We start from the raw sequence: 21,095 nt of genomic DNA, 5'->3' as shown, positions 1-21,095 counted from the left end.
AGGAGCGGGGCCACCCTGGGTTGTCTGTCAGTGCTGCTGGGCTGGGAGCGCCCGGGAGCAGCTCCCGCAAAGCCCTAGTCCGAGCGCGGAGGGGCTCCCGTGTCCCTCCGTCTGCCAGAGTATCGTGTCGTGCTGTCATCGGCAGCTCTCCCAGTGCTTTGGACAACTTAAGTGTTGCCAAGGTTTTGCCAGCTGCTGTTGCACGTGTCAGCCAGACCCTCTTGCTGTGTCCTTAGTCGCTTTTCAAGCGGCTGACTAGAAAGCCTCCTACTTCTGTGGCAGGCGGTTGTGTCTTCTCTTCTCCGTGTGTACCAAGGGAGGTGATGGGTATTTGTTCTCCGTCAGCTTCTTTGTTTCAGAAAATAAAAGGTTTTACGAGAGGTAGAGTGGGAAGGAGCAAGGGAATGAGCCTTTATGCTGCTTAAGCGTGGTTGTTGGGCAGGTTGGTGCTTGCCCATGTAATAACCTTGTTTGCCCTGGTCTCCCAGGATTAGAAGTTCTCTTGATCTGTGAAACGCATGCAGGAAAGGTTTTAAACAAAAAAAAAAAAAAGCAAAATTAAAGGTAGGTAATTGGACCAGAAGAGTGAATGCTGAGTTGATTAAGAAAAGCTAGGTTAATGTGAAAATGTTTCCTACCTTAAATTGGAAACCTGCTACAGAAATGTTGCCTTAATGTACGCCTTATGACTTCTTTGAGGATCATAAGCGTATCTTCAAGTTTTGTTCTGATGGTCTGCTCAGTCCTGGTCTCCAAAATATTCTAAAGAGGAGAATGCATTGATTCAAAAACTAGTTTAAATTCTGCTTTGGTCTTTGCATTTCCACTGGGATTGAATACATGCTTTGCCTATACTTTTAGCTATAACTGCTTCTTGCAGCAGGGCCTGAAGGAAATGTTTTAGTGTGACTTCAAGCTAAACTGAGAGTGACGTGAAACAAATTCGTTCCTTAAGTCATGCTGTGTAAAATCATGCCTTAATGTAACACCTCAAATGCTGTTGTATTGCATGTAAAATGCAACAACCAAGTAATGTCTTTGCTGTACTTGGAGACTTTCTGTAAATTGATACATTTTGAAAACAATAGTTTGAAATTATGATTTCTTTTGTCTCACTTTGGTGTAATAGACTGATTTCCTTGAAGAATTTTTTTTTTTTTTAAATAGTTTTCTTCCAGAACAGATTTTAGGGTATAATGTGCATTACAAATATGTTCCTCATAGGTGTCTTTTTTGATCCCTGAATGTGGCATACTGCCTGAAGTGCTGAAAAGTACTATTGCAGATGTTGGAGAGTACTGCCTGGTGAGGAATTTATCAGTTCATGAATTGGTTGCTCACGAATTCATTGATGCTTTTGTGAAGAAAGGTAAGGAGCTAATCAGAAGATGACATCTGCTCTTTTTCTGCTTTCTGGTGCGTCAACATTACTTTACACCCAGTAGGTCCAAAACTTCTGCAGCTGTTCTCTCTTCATTTCCCCCTATTCCATGTTAATTCTGGAAGACAGCTGTCAAGAGGGCTTCAATTTATACTCCTCATTTATGTTCTACGTCTCATCTTCATGCAGATTCCTGCAGAAATCAGCTCCCTTCTCCCTTTCTGACTCCTTTATATTTCAACACAGAGCTGTTAGCTGTGTTCTGCAGCAGGCAAGACAAAAAGAGGAAAAAAATACGTTGTTTCAGAGTTGGGGGGAGTGGTGTTTGCTAATGGAGCTGTGGTGGCTTGTCCTTTATGGGATGTAAGAGCCAAGAGGATATGAAGAAAGATGCAGCCTCTATCCAGCAACTTGTTATTGCATACTTGGTGCATGTGGTTTTCAGCAAGCAGACCCTGCTTGTTTGGTTCGTGGTACGTGTCGTACCTTTTCGGTGATTTTCAGAGGGGAAAAAAGCTTGAAAGGGAAAAGAGAAGAGAAAAGAGAACAGAAAAGAAGAAACTGGAGAATGAGATCTGTTATGTTCAAAATGTGGGATTTTCTTGTATTTCCTTTAGTCTCGATAAGGGCTTTTATGCCAGTAGTTTTATTGAAGTAGTATGACACTTGTACACCAAGTTTACAGGATCTGACTCTTATATTTTTAAGAACAAAATCATTTGTGGCAGATGATGCTACAAAATATATATAGTAATATGAGTGTCTTCCACCTTGTCTTCAAGTGAACTAATGCTAGAAAAATACAGGGTTTTCTATTTACTGAGTGGGGAGGGTTGCAGCTGGAAAGAAAAAGTGTTTGTATTGAGGCATATTGTTAATGTTATCTATATTAAAGGTCCTTTAAAATAGTGCCTATCCAAGACAGAAGAAAGTTAGTTGATGATGACACAAGCGTTAGAGTGATTCAGATGGTATTTGACATGTTTTACTAGCTTGAGATGAATTGTTCATATTGTCATGTCTGTCTTTAGAGACTCTCTAATTTCATGGTGTTCTGCTTTACTATTAAAGGTTCATGCTACGCACTTACCTATAACACAAAAATTGATCAAGATAATACTGCAGCTCTGCTACCCAATGGTATGTTTGGTTTTGGTTTTAGTAATACATATATATTGATAATGGTCTTGGGTTTGTGGCTGTTTTGTTCATTTGGAATTATGTAAACTGGAAAATGTAATGCTTACAGTACTTGCCAACTTTATTGGGAATATCTTTGAATCAGAAAAATATTAATTTTATTTATTTTTAAGTAATGCAGTTATTTATTTTATCTAAAATAAATTTTAAAAAACCCCAAACAACAGGAACTTTATTTATAGTATCACGTTATCAATGTAATTGCAATTGTTACAGCGGATTATTTTAGTGAAAACATTGCATTCCATCTTCTTGTTTCCTACTGGTCTTAAAGACAGAATTTGTACCAAAAAATAAAACTATCAGCAGTGCTTACGAACACTTTTTAAAATATTCAGTGTTTATTCTTTGAGCATTATGTGACATATTAAAATACTCTTTTTTCAGTTCTGTCACAGCTTTATGGCAAAATGGTCCATCTCAGGAGTGCTTTTACATGCAGAAAAAATAGTGAAGCTCTTTTGGGCTCCAAATAAATATTCTTATGTCTGTTTAACAATAAATCAGATATAACAGAAACTCAAGTTGGTCTATCAACCCTCTAGTCCAAGACACTATAATTCAACAGATGCCCATCAGGGCATAAATAAATCCAGATTTCTTCAGAGGAGTTCTTTTATGTGTCCTGCTAGCATAGTCCTAGCAGAATGGATATTTGATAGTGATTGAGTTTGTCTGATACAGGTACTGCAAGCTATGCACAGTTCCTGGTGATGTCACTATCCAAAATCTTCAGCAGCAGTTTTATTTATATCCTATATTAGACTGTTACTTGTACAATAGACTCAAAAGGCTGTACTAGAGATTTGTTGTGTGAAATTCTGTACCAAGTGGGAGCTGCCAGATTTGGATCATGAACAGAGAAGTGGAGTTGTTCCAGTGCGTATCTGCTCATCACTAATAAGCATAGTTTGCTCAATGTGAGTAGTCCCACAGGAGTTGGAGGAACTGCTTTTGTATGTTTAGTTGAGCAGCACATGCATGACTGTTTACTAAGTCAGGCTCTAATGTAATGCAGTGTACAAACAACACAGCAAATAGAGTGAGACAAGTGGAGGAAAGACTGAGGCAATGACATGAGGTATTATAATAAAAAAATATAAATTATGTCTCTCTCAGGGATAATATTACACTTCTCATTCTAGTTCATAAGACCTTTTTGATAAAAAAGAGTAATTCCATTACAGTATTTATTTTTTAAGGGATAATCTGGTAACCCATTTAACAGAAATTAAGGAGTCTGGATTACATTAGGAATACCATTTGTCCAAAGGTAACATTGTCTAAGGTATGCAGTTCTCAGAAAACTTTGAAGAGAGATAATTTTTATTAAAGCTTGTTTCATTTACAGGAAAATTAATTCTATCAGTGGATAAGGATACTTACGAGGAACTTGGACTCCAAGGTCGCCCTTCTCAGTATTCTGGCAAAAAAGTAATGAGATACAGTAAGTATTATTTATATTAATACTGCTTATTTCAGATTTGTCTGTGAAAGTGCCCTGTTAGGATGTAAACTCAGCAATGCTGTAACTTCCCTTTCCTTAAAATTTGTTATTGCCTAGGTCGTGTTTCTCCAGATGCAGATACAAGGACTACATGAAGAGAAAAAATACCTCTTCCAAATAATGAAGCAGTTATAATGAAATAAATGTGTGATCTTTTGAGTATTCAATAAAATTCTTCCTTTCTGGGTTTTTCATTGTGATGTTTATACTGGAATGATATAGGACTCAATAAATTTTTTATGCTGTGCATAGTATTCATGCCTTCTGATTTAAATTGAAAATACTAAACTAATTAAGGTAGAACATAAAATTTGCACATTATACAAAAAAAACCCCACCCAACCAACCAATCACACATCAGTGAAGAGCTTTACCCAAGACTTCTTGAAAGCAGAATTGTATTATGTTTGACACATTCAAAATGGTAGTCTCCATATACCAAGTACTCGGAAAATGTTGCAATTTTTAAACAGCTGTAGGGGAAGCATACTGAGTATGATTTTTGTAATTTTTTTTTTGGTAAAGAATAAAAAAAACCATTAACACTATACCATTTCAAATGTATTAGAACTGGCAGTAGATAGGTAGTTACTTTAAAACTTTAGAAGGGGAAATCTGTTATCTGTAATAATTTTGGCAAAATGGGACATAATTTTACTATCTAGTTTGTCAAGTAAAATGTATGATTGAATTTCCATATGAGAAGTAAATGTAACTTTAGCCTGAGACCGATTGATTTAGAAAAAAACAGTTGAAAAATGTGTAATTGCCATATATGTGACTTTTCATGTGAGAAATTGGATTTTTTAGTGCTAAAAGCTTGCCTAACTACCAAAGTATTTTTAAGGTGCTGTTTTGGGACTTCTGTCACTGCCATTACAAAAGGAGTCTGTCCCTCCAGTCAGTACATGGCAGTTCCAGATTATATCAAAATAAGGACAGCAGGAGATGAATATTTATTTACATGATGGGGAGGCATATTTGCATAATAACTAGACAACGTTGCTGTGCATGTGAAAAGAAAATGTAACATTCTTTGGTTTCATTGTGGGTTTGTTTTAGGTCTTGATGAATTTAATGTTAAAATTTATCACAATTGTTTTTGTACATTTTTTCAGTTATAACTATTGACTTGACTGATTCTGGCTTTCACCCTGATAGCAAGAAGCATAACAGAGTGCTTTGGGCCTTGAAAGAAAAGAAACCTTTAGAATTTGACTTCCTACTGGCTTGGTATAATACAGGTAATAAGATCTAAATCTAAAACTAAAATATAGCTGACAATGAAGTCCGAGTACTTTCATTTCAGTTTCAATGTCAAAATGCATTTTTATTGGGGGGAAAAGGCATAATAACTTCAGTTTGGGTGGGATTTTGGGGGGTTTGTTTATTTGTTTGAGAGATGTGTGTTACTTCCTACACACCAGAGTGTTTCAGTTCAGAAACACAGCAGTGATTCACAGGAGGTGTAATAGTTGCTTCATTTCCTTGTCTCTGTGTTGCCCAGACTCTCTAGTGTAACTTCATCTATTTGGTAGTGCTGCCTTTTCTTTATAAATCTGTGACATACATAACTGTTCTTACTACACTGGTTTTAGGTTTTCTTGTTAATATGTATAAGTTACATATTTGGTGTAGTACTTGAGATGGGGAGCTTTTTGTTCTATCAGTAGTTCTAGGACGTGTACACGGTGAGCCCTGATTTCTGTCTTGAACTATGTACACTGATACACACAGTCTGCTATGTTATCACATTATTCTCAAGATCGGAGAAGAGGGAGAGGTTGTTATTCTAAGACATTGTATTGTCTCAAATCACCTTTCTTTTAGAATTCATTTACCTACTGTTTTCTGATTACATCAATTTTTCTTCTGGAAATTAAGTGTTGTTCTTCTGAGGGTCAGTTTACAACGTCCTCAGTTGCTTGTATTATCTCAGAACAGGCTGTATTTACATAGAATTGACAAAAGCTGCAGGAGTCCTACTGCAAAAAATGTTTTTCTTCATCGTAGCTATGTAGCTTTTAGTGTGGTTCTGCTTTGAGTCACTAAGAAGTCTCCACACTAGCAAAAGGATGTTAGGTGTCTGAGAATGCTTTCCCAGCTGCCCATTACATTGTTACTCTTGCCTGGGTTTTCAAGACCATGTCTGAGAGGGAGTTACTGGTCTGAGAAATTAAAGCTTCTTTCAAGAGCTTTTAATAGTGTCCCGTGATTCACTTTAATCCTTCATGTTTCCCGTTGCCTTTTTTAAGTGCTAATCATATGACAAGAATCTTCCCTTCTTTGTCATACAGAAATTGTTTAAAGGCTTATGATTCCCATCCTTGTAGTCTTTGGAAAAGAGTCACAGTGAAGACTTGCTACCATAAATGGTGACAGAAATTGAACTAAGGTGGCAGATCTTCAGACTTGGCTCACTTGCATTTATTGACTGCGGGCAGAGAGAAAAATACCTCTAGGGTTAGTATGTTTCATATGTTTGTTGCTGCCAGTGTAGCAGCATTCAGGAAGAGCAGCATTCCTTTCCCTCACTTTCTTACATCCAAAACCCAGGTCAGGTCAATAATTTCCTGAATATGGAGTTAAATCTGAATGCCTTTCTGTGCAGGAATCTTGTGCTCATAACATATGAAAGACTCAGTTCCTTAGTACTGACAAGCATAGAACTTTTACAGATTTTTATTAATAGACATGAGGCATCGAGTAGATTCTGCAGGAAGGGGAAAAGAAGGATGTATTTCATTGAGAGAACCTGTGTCCTCCGTGAAAGATCGGAAGCTGGTGTTTCTGGCTATGGCTAGCACTGCTGCAAACCTGTAAACATTTATGTCACTTTCCAAAAGCAGGATCTTTTAGTTTTCATACCTGTTTTTCCCACTTACTGGTTCTGGCACCAAGAGGAACAGAAAAAAAGGAATATGGAATGTCTCATGCCTAATGAGAGAGGCAAAAAACCCTTTTCTTCTCTTTCCTATTTTAATGCCATGGTGGATTTCAGACTTCTCATGAATAAGGTATTTTTTTCTTGGTCATCTAGAAACCCATTCTGGCTTTATGATAATAGAATACATTATCTGGAATTGCAAATTTAAGATAATTCATTCCACATTAATTAGCTTACTGCTTCAAAAAGGAAGTTGGTTAATATATCTTAATTTGCAATATGCCTGCTTAGGTTAGGATTTTAGTCTAGGTTAGGTTTTTAGAATTTTACCTGCTGTTTTGGATCACTTACTAGAGTTGAAGAAGCATGACCTTTCCCACAAGATTATGAAGGTACATCTAACTATTAATGCCACACTGCATTTGCAGACTTATCACGATGATTTTTTCTTCTCCAATCCTGGTAAAGTGAGATTTGTGATTTAGTTTGATTTCTCTACACTCCCCTCTTTCCTCTCTCTTCAATACCTATCCTCCAGACTATCCTAAAATTCTTCTTGACATCACTGATAAATCTGTTCTCAAACCTGCAGTAATCTACTCACTTTTCCACTATTTTGGGAAAATGGTGTTCTGGGATAGCAGACACTGTAGCCAGATGGGTAGGAGAGTCTCTAGTCTTAGAGACTGATTTTGGTATTTTTCTAGGATATCATAATCTTCCAAATATATCTTATCTGAGTATGATTTCTCAATTTACTGTAAATCAAGAATTTGTCTCAAAACCCTTATGGCTCCTGAGTTTGCCGTCATATATAGAAAATGAAGCATGTGGTCTTTAGTGGTGGGATAAGACCTCTCAGAATTATTCTTGCATGTTCTTGTCCTCAGCTGAGAGAGCTAGGAGATTCACTAGCCTGACACACTGGATAGAAGACAACAAAAATGGAGACTTTCTGCAGCTGTGAAGGCATATTGCAAGATAATGTAAATGACGCTACAGCTTTTTGCAAACTATTCCTGAGATCCACAGGAATTTATTCCATGGGAGTTGTTCGTGATTCTGGAAGCCATACTGTCTGTAGGAGGCAGTTCTTAGTGAATTAGTGATACTGGGATCTCTCCAGGCACTTGGTAGTTTGGGAGGGAATACTGTCTCAGTTCATTTGAGCTTAGTTCCCTTTACCTGATCTTAGAGATGCATTATCTTTGTGTACATCTACCACGAGTATTCTCCCTCTCAAATAGCAATGCCTGAAGGATTTCTAGAGAGGTTGAGCTAGCAGTAACCTAATGGTATACGGCATGATTACCCTTCTAAAGCAGCAAGTACCTCTCCATGAGCATGAAGGGAACATACAGAGGTTGAGCTAGCAGTAACCTAATGGTATAAGGCATGTTTACCCTTCTAAAGCAGCAAGTACCCCATGAGCATGAAGGGAACATATATATGGGCACTAGCAAGGAAAAATGATCTCTGACCTCATGTATATAGTTATGGGTAGTCTTATGGCATGAGTGCATCTGCAGACCTCTTTATCTTGGGGAGCAGTTAACATGTGTTCCTGTTACCTTTCACTTGTTCCTTTACAGGACCAGTCTGAATTCCTCTTTCTAATGAGTTCATTTCATTACTTGTTCTGTTAATTCTGCTTGAGTTTTCTATTGATAGATCTACAGTTACTAGTTAAATAATAAATTTACGGAGCTATGCTGAGTTGCTGAATCTTGCACTAATTTTTATTTCCAAGATGATAAGGAATCTGAAGATTCTCTGGCTTTTGCCAAAGATAATGGGATGTAAGCGGTTTCACACACTGCATTTTCCTGTGTACATATGCAAAGGATGAATGTATTCAGTGCTGCTTCTATTAGTTTTGTAACAGCTCTCTGTGTTGTTGTGTTGTTAAGGTGCAGAGGGACCAGCATTGATGTCATACTTTTCAAAAAACCAAATACAGTCCCTGAAGCCAAAAGTAACATTCAGCACATTAAGAGACTTGCAGTGTCCAGTATTACAAAGTAATGAACTACAAGGAAAGCCAGAGGAGTCCTGCAGTGCAGAGGAACTGTTTGAATGGCTAGGTGCTGTCTTGAATCAAGTTAGCTTGTAAGTATGTGAATTTTTTTGATCTTTAAATGTATTTTAAGTAAGGAAAGCCACAATTTATATTAAGAAAGAGCTAAATAAGAATTAAGAAAGACTCTTTTCTGTAAGTAGGAAGATTGCTATGCATTTAAGTGTTTATTGTAAGTTTTTAATAACTTGTCTGTGTTCTTAGGGATACCCATGTGTACTGGTTTTGGCTATAATAGAATTAATTTCTTTCTAGTAGCTGGTGTGGTGCTGGGTTTTGGATTTGTGACCAAAACAGCATTGCTAACAGTGAGAAGTAGTAGCTATTGCTGAGCAGTGCTTACACAGTGTCGATGACCATTTTCTCTTTCTCATACTGCCTTGTCAGTGAGAAGGTTAGGGGTGGGCAAGAGGCTGGGAGGGAACACAGCCACTACAGCAGACCCCAACACACATGAGAGACATCCCACACAATATGGCAGCGTGCTCAGCAATAAAAAATGGGGGAAGGAAGAGTGGGAAATGTTCAGAGTGACAGCATTTGTCTTCCCAAGTCACAGTTACACATGATAGAACTGTGCTTTTCTGGAGGCGGCCTGTGGATGGGACATAGTAAATGAATTCCTTAGTTTGCTTTGCTTTCAACCACAGCTTTTTGCTTTACCTATTGTCTTTTGCTCAACCCGTATGTTCTCTCTCTAGTTTTCCAATTCTCTCCTTATCCTACCTGGGAGAAGTGAGTGAGTGCCTGTGTGGTGTCTGGGTCCTTGACAGAGTTAACCCACAGCACCATGGCATTTTGTGTATTAATTGCTTGGCATTTAGAAGCTTCAGTTTAAATTAGATTATATTCATAGATACTACTAGCTTGCTACCAGTTTTGTTTACTAAGATTTCCTGTAGATTAAAGTATATTTACTTTAGTTGGTTTTTGTTGTGCTTTTTTTTCCAGAGACAACAAGTCTTCTAGCTTCTTATCAACCTACTGCTGTCCTCAACCCAGCACAGTTGTGGAAAAAGCTTTTTTGTGCACAATCACAGGCTTTATAATTCCTGAGAAGATAATTCAGTTATTGGAGCAGCTGTGGTAAGGGCTGACAGGAGTACACCACTAAAAAAACTTGCACTCTTAACACTTTTTAATTTTTTGAAATCACTTTTAAATACTTCTTTTCAGTAGTGCTGTTGGAGGTAAATAGCAAAATATTAAAGTGAATATTTTTTTTAATTAGGAAATGAGTTGGAAGCTTAACATTGGTATACGAAAGTAATAAACAAATTTGAATACTTTAAGTCTGAAAATTCCTGCTCTGTATTCTAGTAATGAGTTTGCTTTTTCTCTTCATTTTTAAGAAACAATGGCTCTACTGAGCTCCTTCATTTTTTAAATTCCCCTGTCTATGAAAAGCAGATGCCCTCAAATAAGTCTAATTTAGTATTTTTAGCTACTGATGGGGAAAATATGATTGAAATCCCTTTATGCTATTAAAAAGATTATTGCAAGGAACTTCAAGGTTATGACAGCATTATGATAAATTGCTAGAGTGAGGTTTTTTAATCAAGTGTCATAACATGGTTGAGGTAGCTATAGTTCTGATTCAATACATGATACTAACGTATCATGGATCATTGTGGTACATGCCTTTATTGTATATTAATGCTACTGAGAGCAAATTCTGAAAGCTCCATGTGCAAGACAATTCTTGAAGTGCCTGTTGGCTACTGATTGTAGGGCTGACTCATGACAGTATTGCTGTTGCTTTATCTGCAATATGATCCTTGCTCTTTGAGCAATTTTCAGATCTCACGCAGAAAGCCTCCCTAGGCTCGAGTTGGAACAGAAATTTCCTTGGCTTTTACACTTTACTTAAGAGCAGTGGATAATGTCTGGCTTTGATTATTTGTTATCCATTTCCTTTCTGGTGGTAAAAGTATTTGTGTCAAGCATATCCTGATCATGTTGCTTCCTCCTGTGTCTTTTTTCTCTGATAGTGACTGTTCTCAGTAAATGTTCTGTTTTCTGAAAGACAATGCATGCTGTAGGAAATTCAGAATGGCTGCTTTACTACTTAGAACTTTTTCTAGTTACTGTAACTTGAAGGTTTGCCCTGTCTTAAAGTATGGTAGAAGTAATTGAGAGTTAATTTTATTTCATTTCCTAATACCATCTGATGTAATACTTTCCTTTGAATTTATTAATTATGCACAAAAGCAGGTTTTCCTGTCTCACTGAATTTTCACTTAAGTGTTTGCATCTTTGATTTATTTTTTTATATTTTTATTTTTACTTTGTATGGTATACTTGAACATGTTGTCTATTCCCTTTTAATTATTGATTACCTTGTCTTCTTCCTTGCAGTTGCTATTTTGGTGAACCAAAACTGGCAAGTTGGCTGACCTTAACTGTGCATGGCTTTGCAGACAGCCCTGTTTCCTGGAGAGAAAGTGAGCATGGTTTCCACAAGGGAGGAGAGAACTTGTACAACTTTGTCATTTTTAGAAACCTGGACTACTGGCTTCAGATGGCTGTAGGAACTCATGATGACTGTCCTCCTTAAAGCTATGGCTACAGAAGAAGTTTTCAAATGAACCCATGTTACTGTATACAAACCTATTAAGAAAGTTTTTATAAAAGTAATTAGGCAACAGTTGAAGTACTAAGAGGCTGTATATGTTTTTCCATCATTTATAGCCCTTAAAGGATGACCTACAATGGAAGGAATGGATCTTTGTTTCTTCACTGTCATACAGTGCCTTCTGAAAGACTTCACAATTCTAGCTTTAAGAAAAAGATATGTTTTTGAGAGTTTAAGTTCTCAGGAATTGACTGCAGGTGACTTCCTTTTATTCAGGTCTAACTTTGGAATTTGAAAGTTAGTTTTACAGGTTACTAGCTAAAATATTCAGGACGAAAGCTCATTTTGGGATTTAGCATTTTCTTTCTTTGCATTAAAGATCTGTAAAACCTTCAAATTCATGTTTAAGACATTTCAGCCTACATACTGGCAAATTAAATAAAAAAGGAGATGTGTTTGTGATTTGTGGGGGAGGAAAAAGGTGAGCTGGAGGTACGTGACAGTGGGAGTAACATCCGTTGAACATTAGATTTTGAAGTTTACAGTTGGCTATCAGAAACAGTGATGTAAAATGCTGCTTGTTTTTTTAATTGACCTACACCCCCTTCCCCTAAAATACCTACTTTTAAAAGTAGCTTCTGGTTTGTGCTTGCAGGACAACTCATGGAGGCAAGACTTTACTGTCACTTTACTGCAGACATGTTTCTGGGAAGAAGGCTATGGACATACCCTCAAATAATGCAGCTGAAGTGAAACAGGTTTTGTTAACAATAAAGTAATGCTCAGAGTGTAGGCAGCTATAAAGAATCCAGGTTAGCTCCTGTTGAAATCCGTGAAAGCTTGGATGGTGGCTGGGGCAAAAGGGGAAAGGGTATTGGTTTTTGGTTCATGGAGTGGGTATGTATGATTAAAGTATCAGTGCAGTGTTAAAGTGAAAGTTTTTAATTTGATGGAGCAAGAGGTTGGTAGTGGAAGGGAGAGCATAGCTGTAGAGCAAATATCTGTCAGGGTAAGTGGTGCAGTAAAGCAGAAAGCCCATGCGAAGCAGTTTTTTTATCTGTATGTTTGCTCTTTTCAGTGAAAAGAGTTGTCTTTCAGAATTATCCTGCCATGAGATGTTTCTCACAAAACAGAAGCGCCACCTAGTCACATGTACAAACATAGACTCAAACGATCACAAACTAAATGGACAAGAGTGTCAAGAGAGTTCTTGGCTTGACATTTGACTAGTAAATGCGTAACATGACTGGCTCAAACATGTTTCATTACTATGCATTGGTGCAGTTGGCTTCAATTGTTGGCTAACGCTTGGTTTTGAAATTGTCTGTTGGTGGGTCATGTTGTGTCCACTTTAACAAAAGAGACTAGTATCAGAAGTGTCTTTTTCACCTTGATCATAAGGTCTCTCAAAAGCGTGGGGTTTTCCCAGAAGTTACAGCTGCAAGAACAGTTCCAATACCAAGTAAAAAATTTTAAAACTTTATGAAAAGTTGGATGAAGTTTGTTGCTGCTCCAGTGAATGCACTCATCTTTCTGTCAGATTCTAGTAAAACTAACCTTTTCCCCCATAATGTGTATCTATGCACATGAACAAGTGTAATACACACTGCTTGGAAGAAAACCAACTGCCATCTGGAAGTAAGAATCTTGTAATGGTGGGTTGATTTCCCTTAATAACTGAGAGAAAGGAGTGAAGTCTTATGCATATGCTTAGTAGTTCTCCCAGCAGGAGTACAGCAGCTATTTGCCTTGGCTCTGAAATGGCAGCAGTAGGACCAGGTGAAGCGATTTTTCCAAATGGCACCTGGTTGCAGAGCACCTTGGGATGGTTGATGAAGTAGCTGCTGCAGATGTGCTGATGGATACACAGTGATAGCCTCACAAAGAACCTGGAGGGCAAGCAGAGAAGCAGGTATTTCAGCTCTATCAGTTCTCCAGTGAGTGTTAAGGTTAATCTTTTATGGATATCTAGGGAAATCTCATCAGATTGGTCAGCAGTTCCCTTTGCCTGCTACTGAGTAGGCAAGGGGCTGTAAGTATTTCTCAAAATGCAGTTACAGGCAGAGTCATTTGGCTATGCTGCCTCCTATAATCCCTAGTTGTCTTCTGGTGGTTGATTCAAATTACTTCTTTAGCTAGGGAAAGGAAAAAAAATTTGGATCTTGCCACTTGGGATGCTGAGTCTGTTTCTGACTTTTCTCCATTTTCTTTAAACCTGTACAAAGTATCATTGAAAATCTTTTGCTGTTAGTAGTCACTGCAGTTGGTCTGCTGTTAGACTCTGTGAGATGACACCCTTTTAAAGCAGATTCACACTTTCCTAGCAAGGTCTGATAGTGTGCCTGCCTCGCAGGAGGGAAGCTCTCCTCTGCCTGCTGGGCTTTGTAGTTGTACAGAAGAGAAATGGGACTAGAATTGACTTCTTTCTCACCACCTGCAAACAACTGTGACCTGAGAGAAGATTTTCCTGGGATGAGGAACAGCAGCCTGGTCCCTGCCGGCTGCAGGTACTCTTATCTCCCGCCCAAACACGAGGGAAGACTTGCTGAGATAAGGGGCAGAAAGGCATTGCTCACATGCTTGGGGAACAGGTTGGGAGGGAAGAGCTGGGACTGGGTCAGGTGGGTAGTAATTCAAGGAAGAATCGGGCAGGGCACGTGAGATGGAAATACAAGTTTTTGCATGAGAATGAAAGATGGCTGCTGGTGGTGTTCATGCCCTTTGCATCTGTCTGTGAGGGCGGGCAGGAAAATCAAAAAGGTTCCTGAAATCTGCAAAAGTAACGGGGGAGCAGCTGTGCACCAGCTGCTTCTGAGATCAAAGAGCAAAGTGCATACTAAGAAGCTTTGCCTTTGGGGAGTGTTTTATCTACCATTGGGAAGGAGAGCCAAATCTCTGAATGCAGAAACAAGCCTGGGGCAAGCTGGTTGCATGAGAAGTAGAGGATTTTGTTGTCCTGGTATGCAGACAGACAGTGATAAGACACTCCTTGAGAACTAGGGAATTGCTCTGCTTTAACCTCAGTCCTATTGAGCTGTGCATTCCTAGAGAACAAACTTCAGTGGTGACAAAGGGAAGATAAAAGCTGAAGCAGCTGGATTGCGTGTGTTATGCAAAATCACTTTAAGTAGAATATGTTTGCCTTTTTGGTTTGCAAATGCTGATTGAGTCAGGAACCGGTCTGGAGAAATAAAGGTATGTGTCCCACAATGGCAGGCTTAAGAGCCTAATGGTGGTGATAGTATTTTGGGTGAGGAAGGGAATATTAGCATGAGGGACTCTTGAGAAAGAGATAAGGTTAAGAAAAATAACTTCCACTATCAGAATAGATTCTAGAGATGTTGTGGTTGCAGAGGGAAAGCAGCAAGATTTGTCACACCGTGTATCTGGGGCATGTAGGAGAGACTAGAATGAGTGCTCATCTAAGGCTGCTTGACAGGGAGGTGACAGGGCTTAATGGAAGAAGGATGAGTCTTGTTTTGGCTGCATCGTGCCACTGTTAACTAGGGAATATCCATTTTGGAGAGGCTAGCCAAGATGTACAGTGGGATGTCTTGGAAAAAAGCCAACAAGAAAACAGGTTCATAATGTCATCAGCCTGGGGATTGCATAGCAATTGTGGGAGTGAGTGAGATTGCTCAAAGATGGGTTATAATGTTTTTGTTGAAAATATTTTGTGTGCTTTTATTATTCCTTGCCAAAGGCTGCCTCTTTTTAATGTATCTGTAAGGTTTCTGAGTGTGTTACAGAAACACCAAAATGTAAAACTGTCTTGAGATAGGTTGGATGATGTTTATTTTTCTGTTAATTGCAATTAGCAGTTGGGCTGCTCACCCAGTGCTACAGAGCCAGTGTGAAGGGAGCACTACTGCTACAAGTACTGCAAAAATAAATACGTATGGCAGTCAAAAGGTAACAAAAATGAGATCTTAAAGGGGTATTTCCACACATACCCCCACCTTAAGAGAAGTGCATAGCGGAACAGTGCTTATCTGGGATTAGAATGAAGACTTTTCATAGCTAGTCTAGTACTGTAGCTACGAAATTATAGTTACTCTGATGGTGTTAATTAAAGATTAATACATAAAATTGACTCTGTCTGTAGTGTTTCTTCATGTAGTAGCTGTTCTGGAACACGCTTGAACTGTTGCATAGAATAGAGCTTAGCGCAAAACCAGAGACTAAAGCAAACAAGTGGGCTATTAAATAACCACCTTCTGAATGTCAGAAATACCTGCTATAAACTGAGGCAAGTCTTTATAAATTAGCGGGCTCTGTTTCATCCTTGGAAGTAGTTTCCAGGACTCCTTAAAAAAATATATTTTAATATAGCCATATACCAGAGCAAAAAGGGGGAGATGAAGTCACTTAAGCAGTTTTCAGGTTTCCCGGGCTCTGTTTCATCCTTGGAAGTAGTTTCCGGGACTCCTTAAAAAAATATATTTTAATACAGCCATATACCAGAGCTTAAGTCACTTAAGCAGTTTTCAGGTTTCCAGGGAAGCAAGTTGCAGGGTGCCTTGGCTATGCCGAGTTGTTTTTATCTGGCTTTATTAGAACAATATACTGGGCTGTATTTATTAGAAAAAGGATGTGGTTTACTTGGGTAATTGAAGAGTATCCTAAGCAGTGGTATATGCTGTTCTGTCCTCCTGCTGTAGAATATAGATGACCATGGTATTATTGTTGATGTGTAAGCCAAATGTCTAGGTTCAATAGATACCAACAATTTTCTGCATTATATGCCAGCAGGGTTGCAGAGAATGCAGAAGGACTAAGTTTAATGATGTGATTGCAGGCGAAAAATAGCATGTTTATCGACTTATCGTGAAGACAAGTATTTCTAGTCTTTTGTCACTGATTAAATTTTTACCTTTCATCAGTGCTACCAAACTGAGTATACATTTTTAAAAGGATATAGCTTAAGGCTGGTGCTGCTACACTCCATTTTCAAAAGTTCTTGTAATTTGGCAGTGGGATAAAAACTTTACTGAACTAGGCACCGTACCGCCACTGGGACAATGCTGATTATAATTTATGAAGAGAGGTTTCTTTGATATTGGAGCAAATTAAGAGTTTAAATTGTCAGCTTTTGCAGAGCAGGCACAACACCAAGCAGTGATACTTTGGTTCTTGAACCTCTTTTTCAGTTAGATACTAAATCCAACTTCAGAGCTTCTGGTGTCAGAACAAGATATCATAGCCCCAAAAACTCCTTTTAGTATGCTCAAATATTTTTTGTAAATTTTATGACGATTGAGTATCATTTGTTTTCTCACAGTTGGCATAAATGCTATAATCATGTGCTTGTGACTGACTTGACAGCAAGGTGGTAGTGTGTTCTAGTTCTCACTCAAATGACAGCAAGGTGGTAGTGTGTTCTAGTTCTCACTCAAATTTATACTTCTGTACAGGATGTTTTCACTCACATCTTTCATTTTAAATACTGTGGAATCACAGTCTGAGACAACTTCTGTAGCTGTGCTGATGTAAATGTCAGTAGGAACAGTAGGCACTTAGCAATTCAGGGTAATGGATGCCTTGGCCAGATGATTACAGGTATTTGTGTGACCAGCATGGGTTTGCAAGGTCTACAAATAAAGCCCTGAAAATTATGTTGGTACATTCAGGCTAATCTCTAAAAGCAGTCATGACAACATGATTCTGAAGACTTTTGAGGATCTGTCGAAGCAGACCATTGTGGTGCCTACTTGTAGGCAGTTAATTTCCCAATGGCATTGAAATGTCCTTCAGGCTGGATACTCGGTCCTGCAAAGCACATTTACTTTTGTGCTCAGAACAGAGATTCAGAAAACTCAGCATGATGAGTAGTGAGCTACCTACAGCAGCTGATAGTGTGAAGACCTTCAGATTCTAGGTCTGCCTGCTCTGATGGAAGTAGGGGGTTGGGTTTTTTTGGGGTTGGGGCAGTTTGAGGTGGAAAGGTGAAGTTGTCTGAAGAACTGTGATAGAGACATCTGGGTTTTGCTTGTAGCTCTGATAACAAATTGTTGGGTGACTTTCTACAAATAACTTTGCAGACCTGTGCTGCTCTGACACTTTCCCATTCATTGCAACAGGCTTAGGGGTGTTACTTGCTTTGTAAAGCGTTTTGAGAGCATCACAGGTTATTATTTAGTGTTCACAGAATTTACTTCAGAACTTAGAATAATCTCTTGCCACATCCGTTTCCCTCTGAAGACTGCTGATCAGAGAGGGAGGGGTGGTTTTGACCAGGGCTTCAGGGCAGAACAAGTCCTATCTTTACCTGCCTGGAGGGTGATGTAAGTGAAGGAAGTGGTGTGAGGTTTACTGTGCTTAGGGCAAGACTGTAATGTATGGGAAAACATGACTCCGTTTAGTCGGCAGCATTGCAGAGAACAGAGGGATGAAGGGTAACATGAAGCATTTGGGATATTTATAAAAATGAAATGGCTTTTCTTCTTAGAAGAGTGGTTGCGTATCATTAAAGGCTACAAAAGCGAAGTGGGAACATGCTTTCCAACTCAGGAGGAGAGCAGACCTTAGCAGTTGCTAATCTATTTATGTTCCAGTCATGCTCATAGTGTGGCTTTGAGGTTTGAAGCTCTTGTAATTGCCTGGAATATGTCACACTGCAGCAAGATTCATTGTTCTGTTCTCCCCAAGAGAAGACTGAGATTTTTAGCTGTAGGACTTCCCTTTCAATCGAGCAGAGACATGGCTAAATTTCCATGTATTGTTTTGTTCCACCCTATTAATTATGGCTTCCATTATAAGCATGTCAGTTCTATGTGATCTGGGCAGAAGTTGATGCATTTGGTGGGAAGCAGCCAGAGCTTTATTTTGGGGATTATACTTGAGTTTTAGGAGCCAGGTTTTGATCCCTGTTGATAGAAGTCCCTTAAACTCTGCAGGATCAGTAGGATGCTTGTTTGGTTCCCTGATTTTTCAAAGGTCAGAGACTTAATTTTTTCCTTTAATTTTTTCTCAACTTCTTGCTGCCAGTTTTCCATTGTTACTCTCCAGGCAATGCTCAAACATTTAGGTGTTAAGCCAAATTAAATAAGAATGAAAAAGCTTTGCGCCTTGCATTAAGATTTTAAGGAGCAAGATTCAGCAGGGATCGAGGACAGTTTCAGGAAGCTGTGTAAGATAGGGCTTCAAAAAAGCTTCCAGCTCAACCTCACCCATGTTACTTTGCATGGGAACTTCTCTCCTTTGTGCCTTCTGTTAAAAATGCCCTCACTTCTCTTCAAATAACAAAGAATTTCTGTAGCTTCCTTTCGAGTCCCAAAGGTATTGCTGGCTGTGGCAACCTCTCTAGCTCCTGTGGAACCAGCAGTTTGGACAGTAGCCATGACACTTCCACATAAGAGCGCACACATGCTCTCTGCAAAGCCCCACTAGTGTTGGTAGACTGTGTGAAACAGCCAATTTTTATTATATAGAATAATTCTGTGAATGAAAATCTGCACTGACTTCTCTGCTCTGTAGGTGTTGAAAGTGGAGTTGCTGCTACGTTTTAACTAAATATGAGACTTCTTTACATCCAGGTGCTGTTCTCCCTGCTCCTTTTGTAATGCATGGCTAGATCAAGTGAATTTTTTGCTGAGGACCTCTAGGGAGGGGAGCTCTGAAGAAAGTAGCTTTCTTCATGCCTGTCAGTAGGTAAGTCTGTCTCATCCAGGACTGCTTTGGTACCTTGTAGTCTGGAGCAGCTTGCGCTCTCTTTTCTCACTCCTGGATGCATTGGTGGGTTGGTTCAGAAAGTTCCACTGCTCCTGGACACTCTGGAGTTCTTGGCCTCTCTTCTGGAAGTGTAGTGTGGTGACCATCATATAAACAGCCCTCAGCACTGAGACCCCACTGTCCTCTCTAACTCACAAATGGTACTTTCAAGATGATAGTGGGTTTTGTTGTTTTTTTCTCCCTCAGTGGTCAGTCATTTCAGGAATAACTGCCATTTTCTGAAGGACACAAAAAATGTGATTTGGAAACAAGGGGTCAAAAGCTGCAGTGCTAACAAAGGACAGATGTTTGGCTGAATTTTTTTCAATAGTGTAGAAATTGCTTCATAAACTAGATTTTGTCCAAAACGTCATAGGTGCTTGTCCCTGTAAATGGTGAGGATGTGGAAGAAGCTCCTTGGGTTCTTAAAAAAGTGTGACAGCTCATACAGTTAATACTCTAAAATGGCTGTGGTGCCTCCCTTCTTCCCTCTGAATTAAATTTCAAGAAAAAAGTAGATAAAGAAGACAACTGGAATTTAGAAATTGGTTTTGGGCTGAGATTAAACATGAGAAATTTTATCTTGGATCTTTTAGATAGTAATATAGAGAAAGAGACAGGATTTTAAGATTAAATTGTATTTCTCCAAACTTGGTAAGGGTCTATTGAGCAGAAGGTGACAGAATGCGCTAAGATGATTGATTTCAGTGCATATAGAGAACTCCTAGGTTCTTCCATAATTTTCTGAATTTGGTAAAAACATGTTTGTTTTTTTCCTAATGAACACATAGCTTACTGTACCAAATTAAGTATGTTTAGATTTAGTCCAGTTACACTCAGACAAGATAAAATATCACCCTCTTCTAAGAGAAAATTTACAAATACCAGAATCTGTGCAAAAATCAAGCAGCAGATCATCATTGTAATAAACCTTCTTGGTTTCTTGCCCTTATAGAACTATAGCAAGGAAAAAACCCTCTAGATAAATGCTTATGAAGGCATTTAATTTTTTTGTTGTTGTTGTTGTTGAACTACCTGTGACTATGCTGGCTTATAAGTAAGAACCATTGTTGATGGCATGTTATTGGCTAAACCAGCTGGTGATGGTGGCCACTAGAGCTGTGTCCTCGCGTTGGCTCTGAGCTGTTCTGTGTGACCCTGAGTGAGGAGTACTCAGTCAGATTTTTCAAAGAACCCTGTTTCCACTTAGAAGTAGAAATCAGTAGCAACCTTTTTGTGGACTGAAGTTTCTCATGACTTTGTGTCTTTAGTATGGGCTTTTAAAAATTTATTTAACTCACAGATGTTTCACTGTGTGTGTGTAGTTTGAAAATTACCACAGTAAGTTTTATTGCAGAGGGGCTAAACTTGTTTGTCTGAAATATTTCTGAATGTTGTCAGTTAAGGATTCATTATTAGCACAGGGCAACAGTACAACTTCCGAGTACTTCACTGAAGCTCTCACCAGTCCTCATACTGATTACGAACTCCTGGCAACTGTCAAGCAACTGTATAAATGTGTAAAAAGATACTGTCTCTGCCTTCTGAGGTTTCCTATTGTCCTGGTTTGAGCCAGGATGAAGCCAATTTTCCTTTTTTTACTGATTTTTTTTTCCTTCAGTAAGCTTTCTTGTAACTAGCAACAGTGTGTTCTGCTAGGCTGATAAGACAGTGGAATGTTTTTCTAACTACTGAGGCTTCAAGGCTGCACCTGCACTCTGCCAGCTCAGACACTATGGGGAGATCTGTGACCCCCCC

The 21,095-nt window shown here is 38.8% G+C and overlaps 1 protein-coding gene across 1 annotated transcript in view; it reads left to right on the top strand.

Moving 5' to 3' along the window:
- The window catches only part of RPP40 (ribonuclease P/MRP 40kDa subunit), a 28,449-nt gene extending 16,744 nt beyond the window's left edge, over window positions 1-11,705 (top strand). The window contains exons 4-11 of the mRNA XM_010000973.1: window positions 3-182; window positions 1,225-1,369; window positions 2,453-2,521; window positions 3,933-4,028; window positions 5,207-5,332; window positions 8,892-9,084; window positions 10,004-10,138; window positions 11,411-11,705. Of these exons, the coding sequence (XP_009999275.1) occupies window positions 3-182; window positions 1,225-1,369; window positions 2,453-2,521; window positions 3,933-4,028; window positions 5,207-5,332; window positions 8,892-9,084; window positions 10,004-10,138; window positions 11,411-11,609 (1,143 nt within the window). The 3' untranslated portion in view covers window positions 11,610-11,705. The remainder of the gene's footprint in view (window positions 1-2; window positions 183-1,224; window positions 1,370-2,452; window positions 2,522-3,932; window positions 4,029-5,206; window positions 5,333-8,891; window positions 9,085-10,003; window positions 10,139-11,410) is intronic.
- The last annotated feature ends 9,390 nt before the right edge of the window (window positions 11,706-21,095 follow it).

Source organism: Chaetura pelagica, unplaced genomic scaffold, assembly GCF_000747805.2.
Source record: "Chaetura pelagica isolate M959 unplaced genomic scaffold, ChaPel_1.0 scaffold104, whole genome shotgun sequence".
NCBI lineage: Eukaryota > Metazoa > Chordata > Aves > Apodiformes > Apodidae > Chaetura > Chaetura pelagica.
The sequence above is the reverse complement of the archived record's forward strand: the minus strand, read 5'-3'. Positions and strand labels throughout refer to the sequence as shown.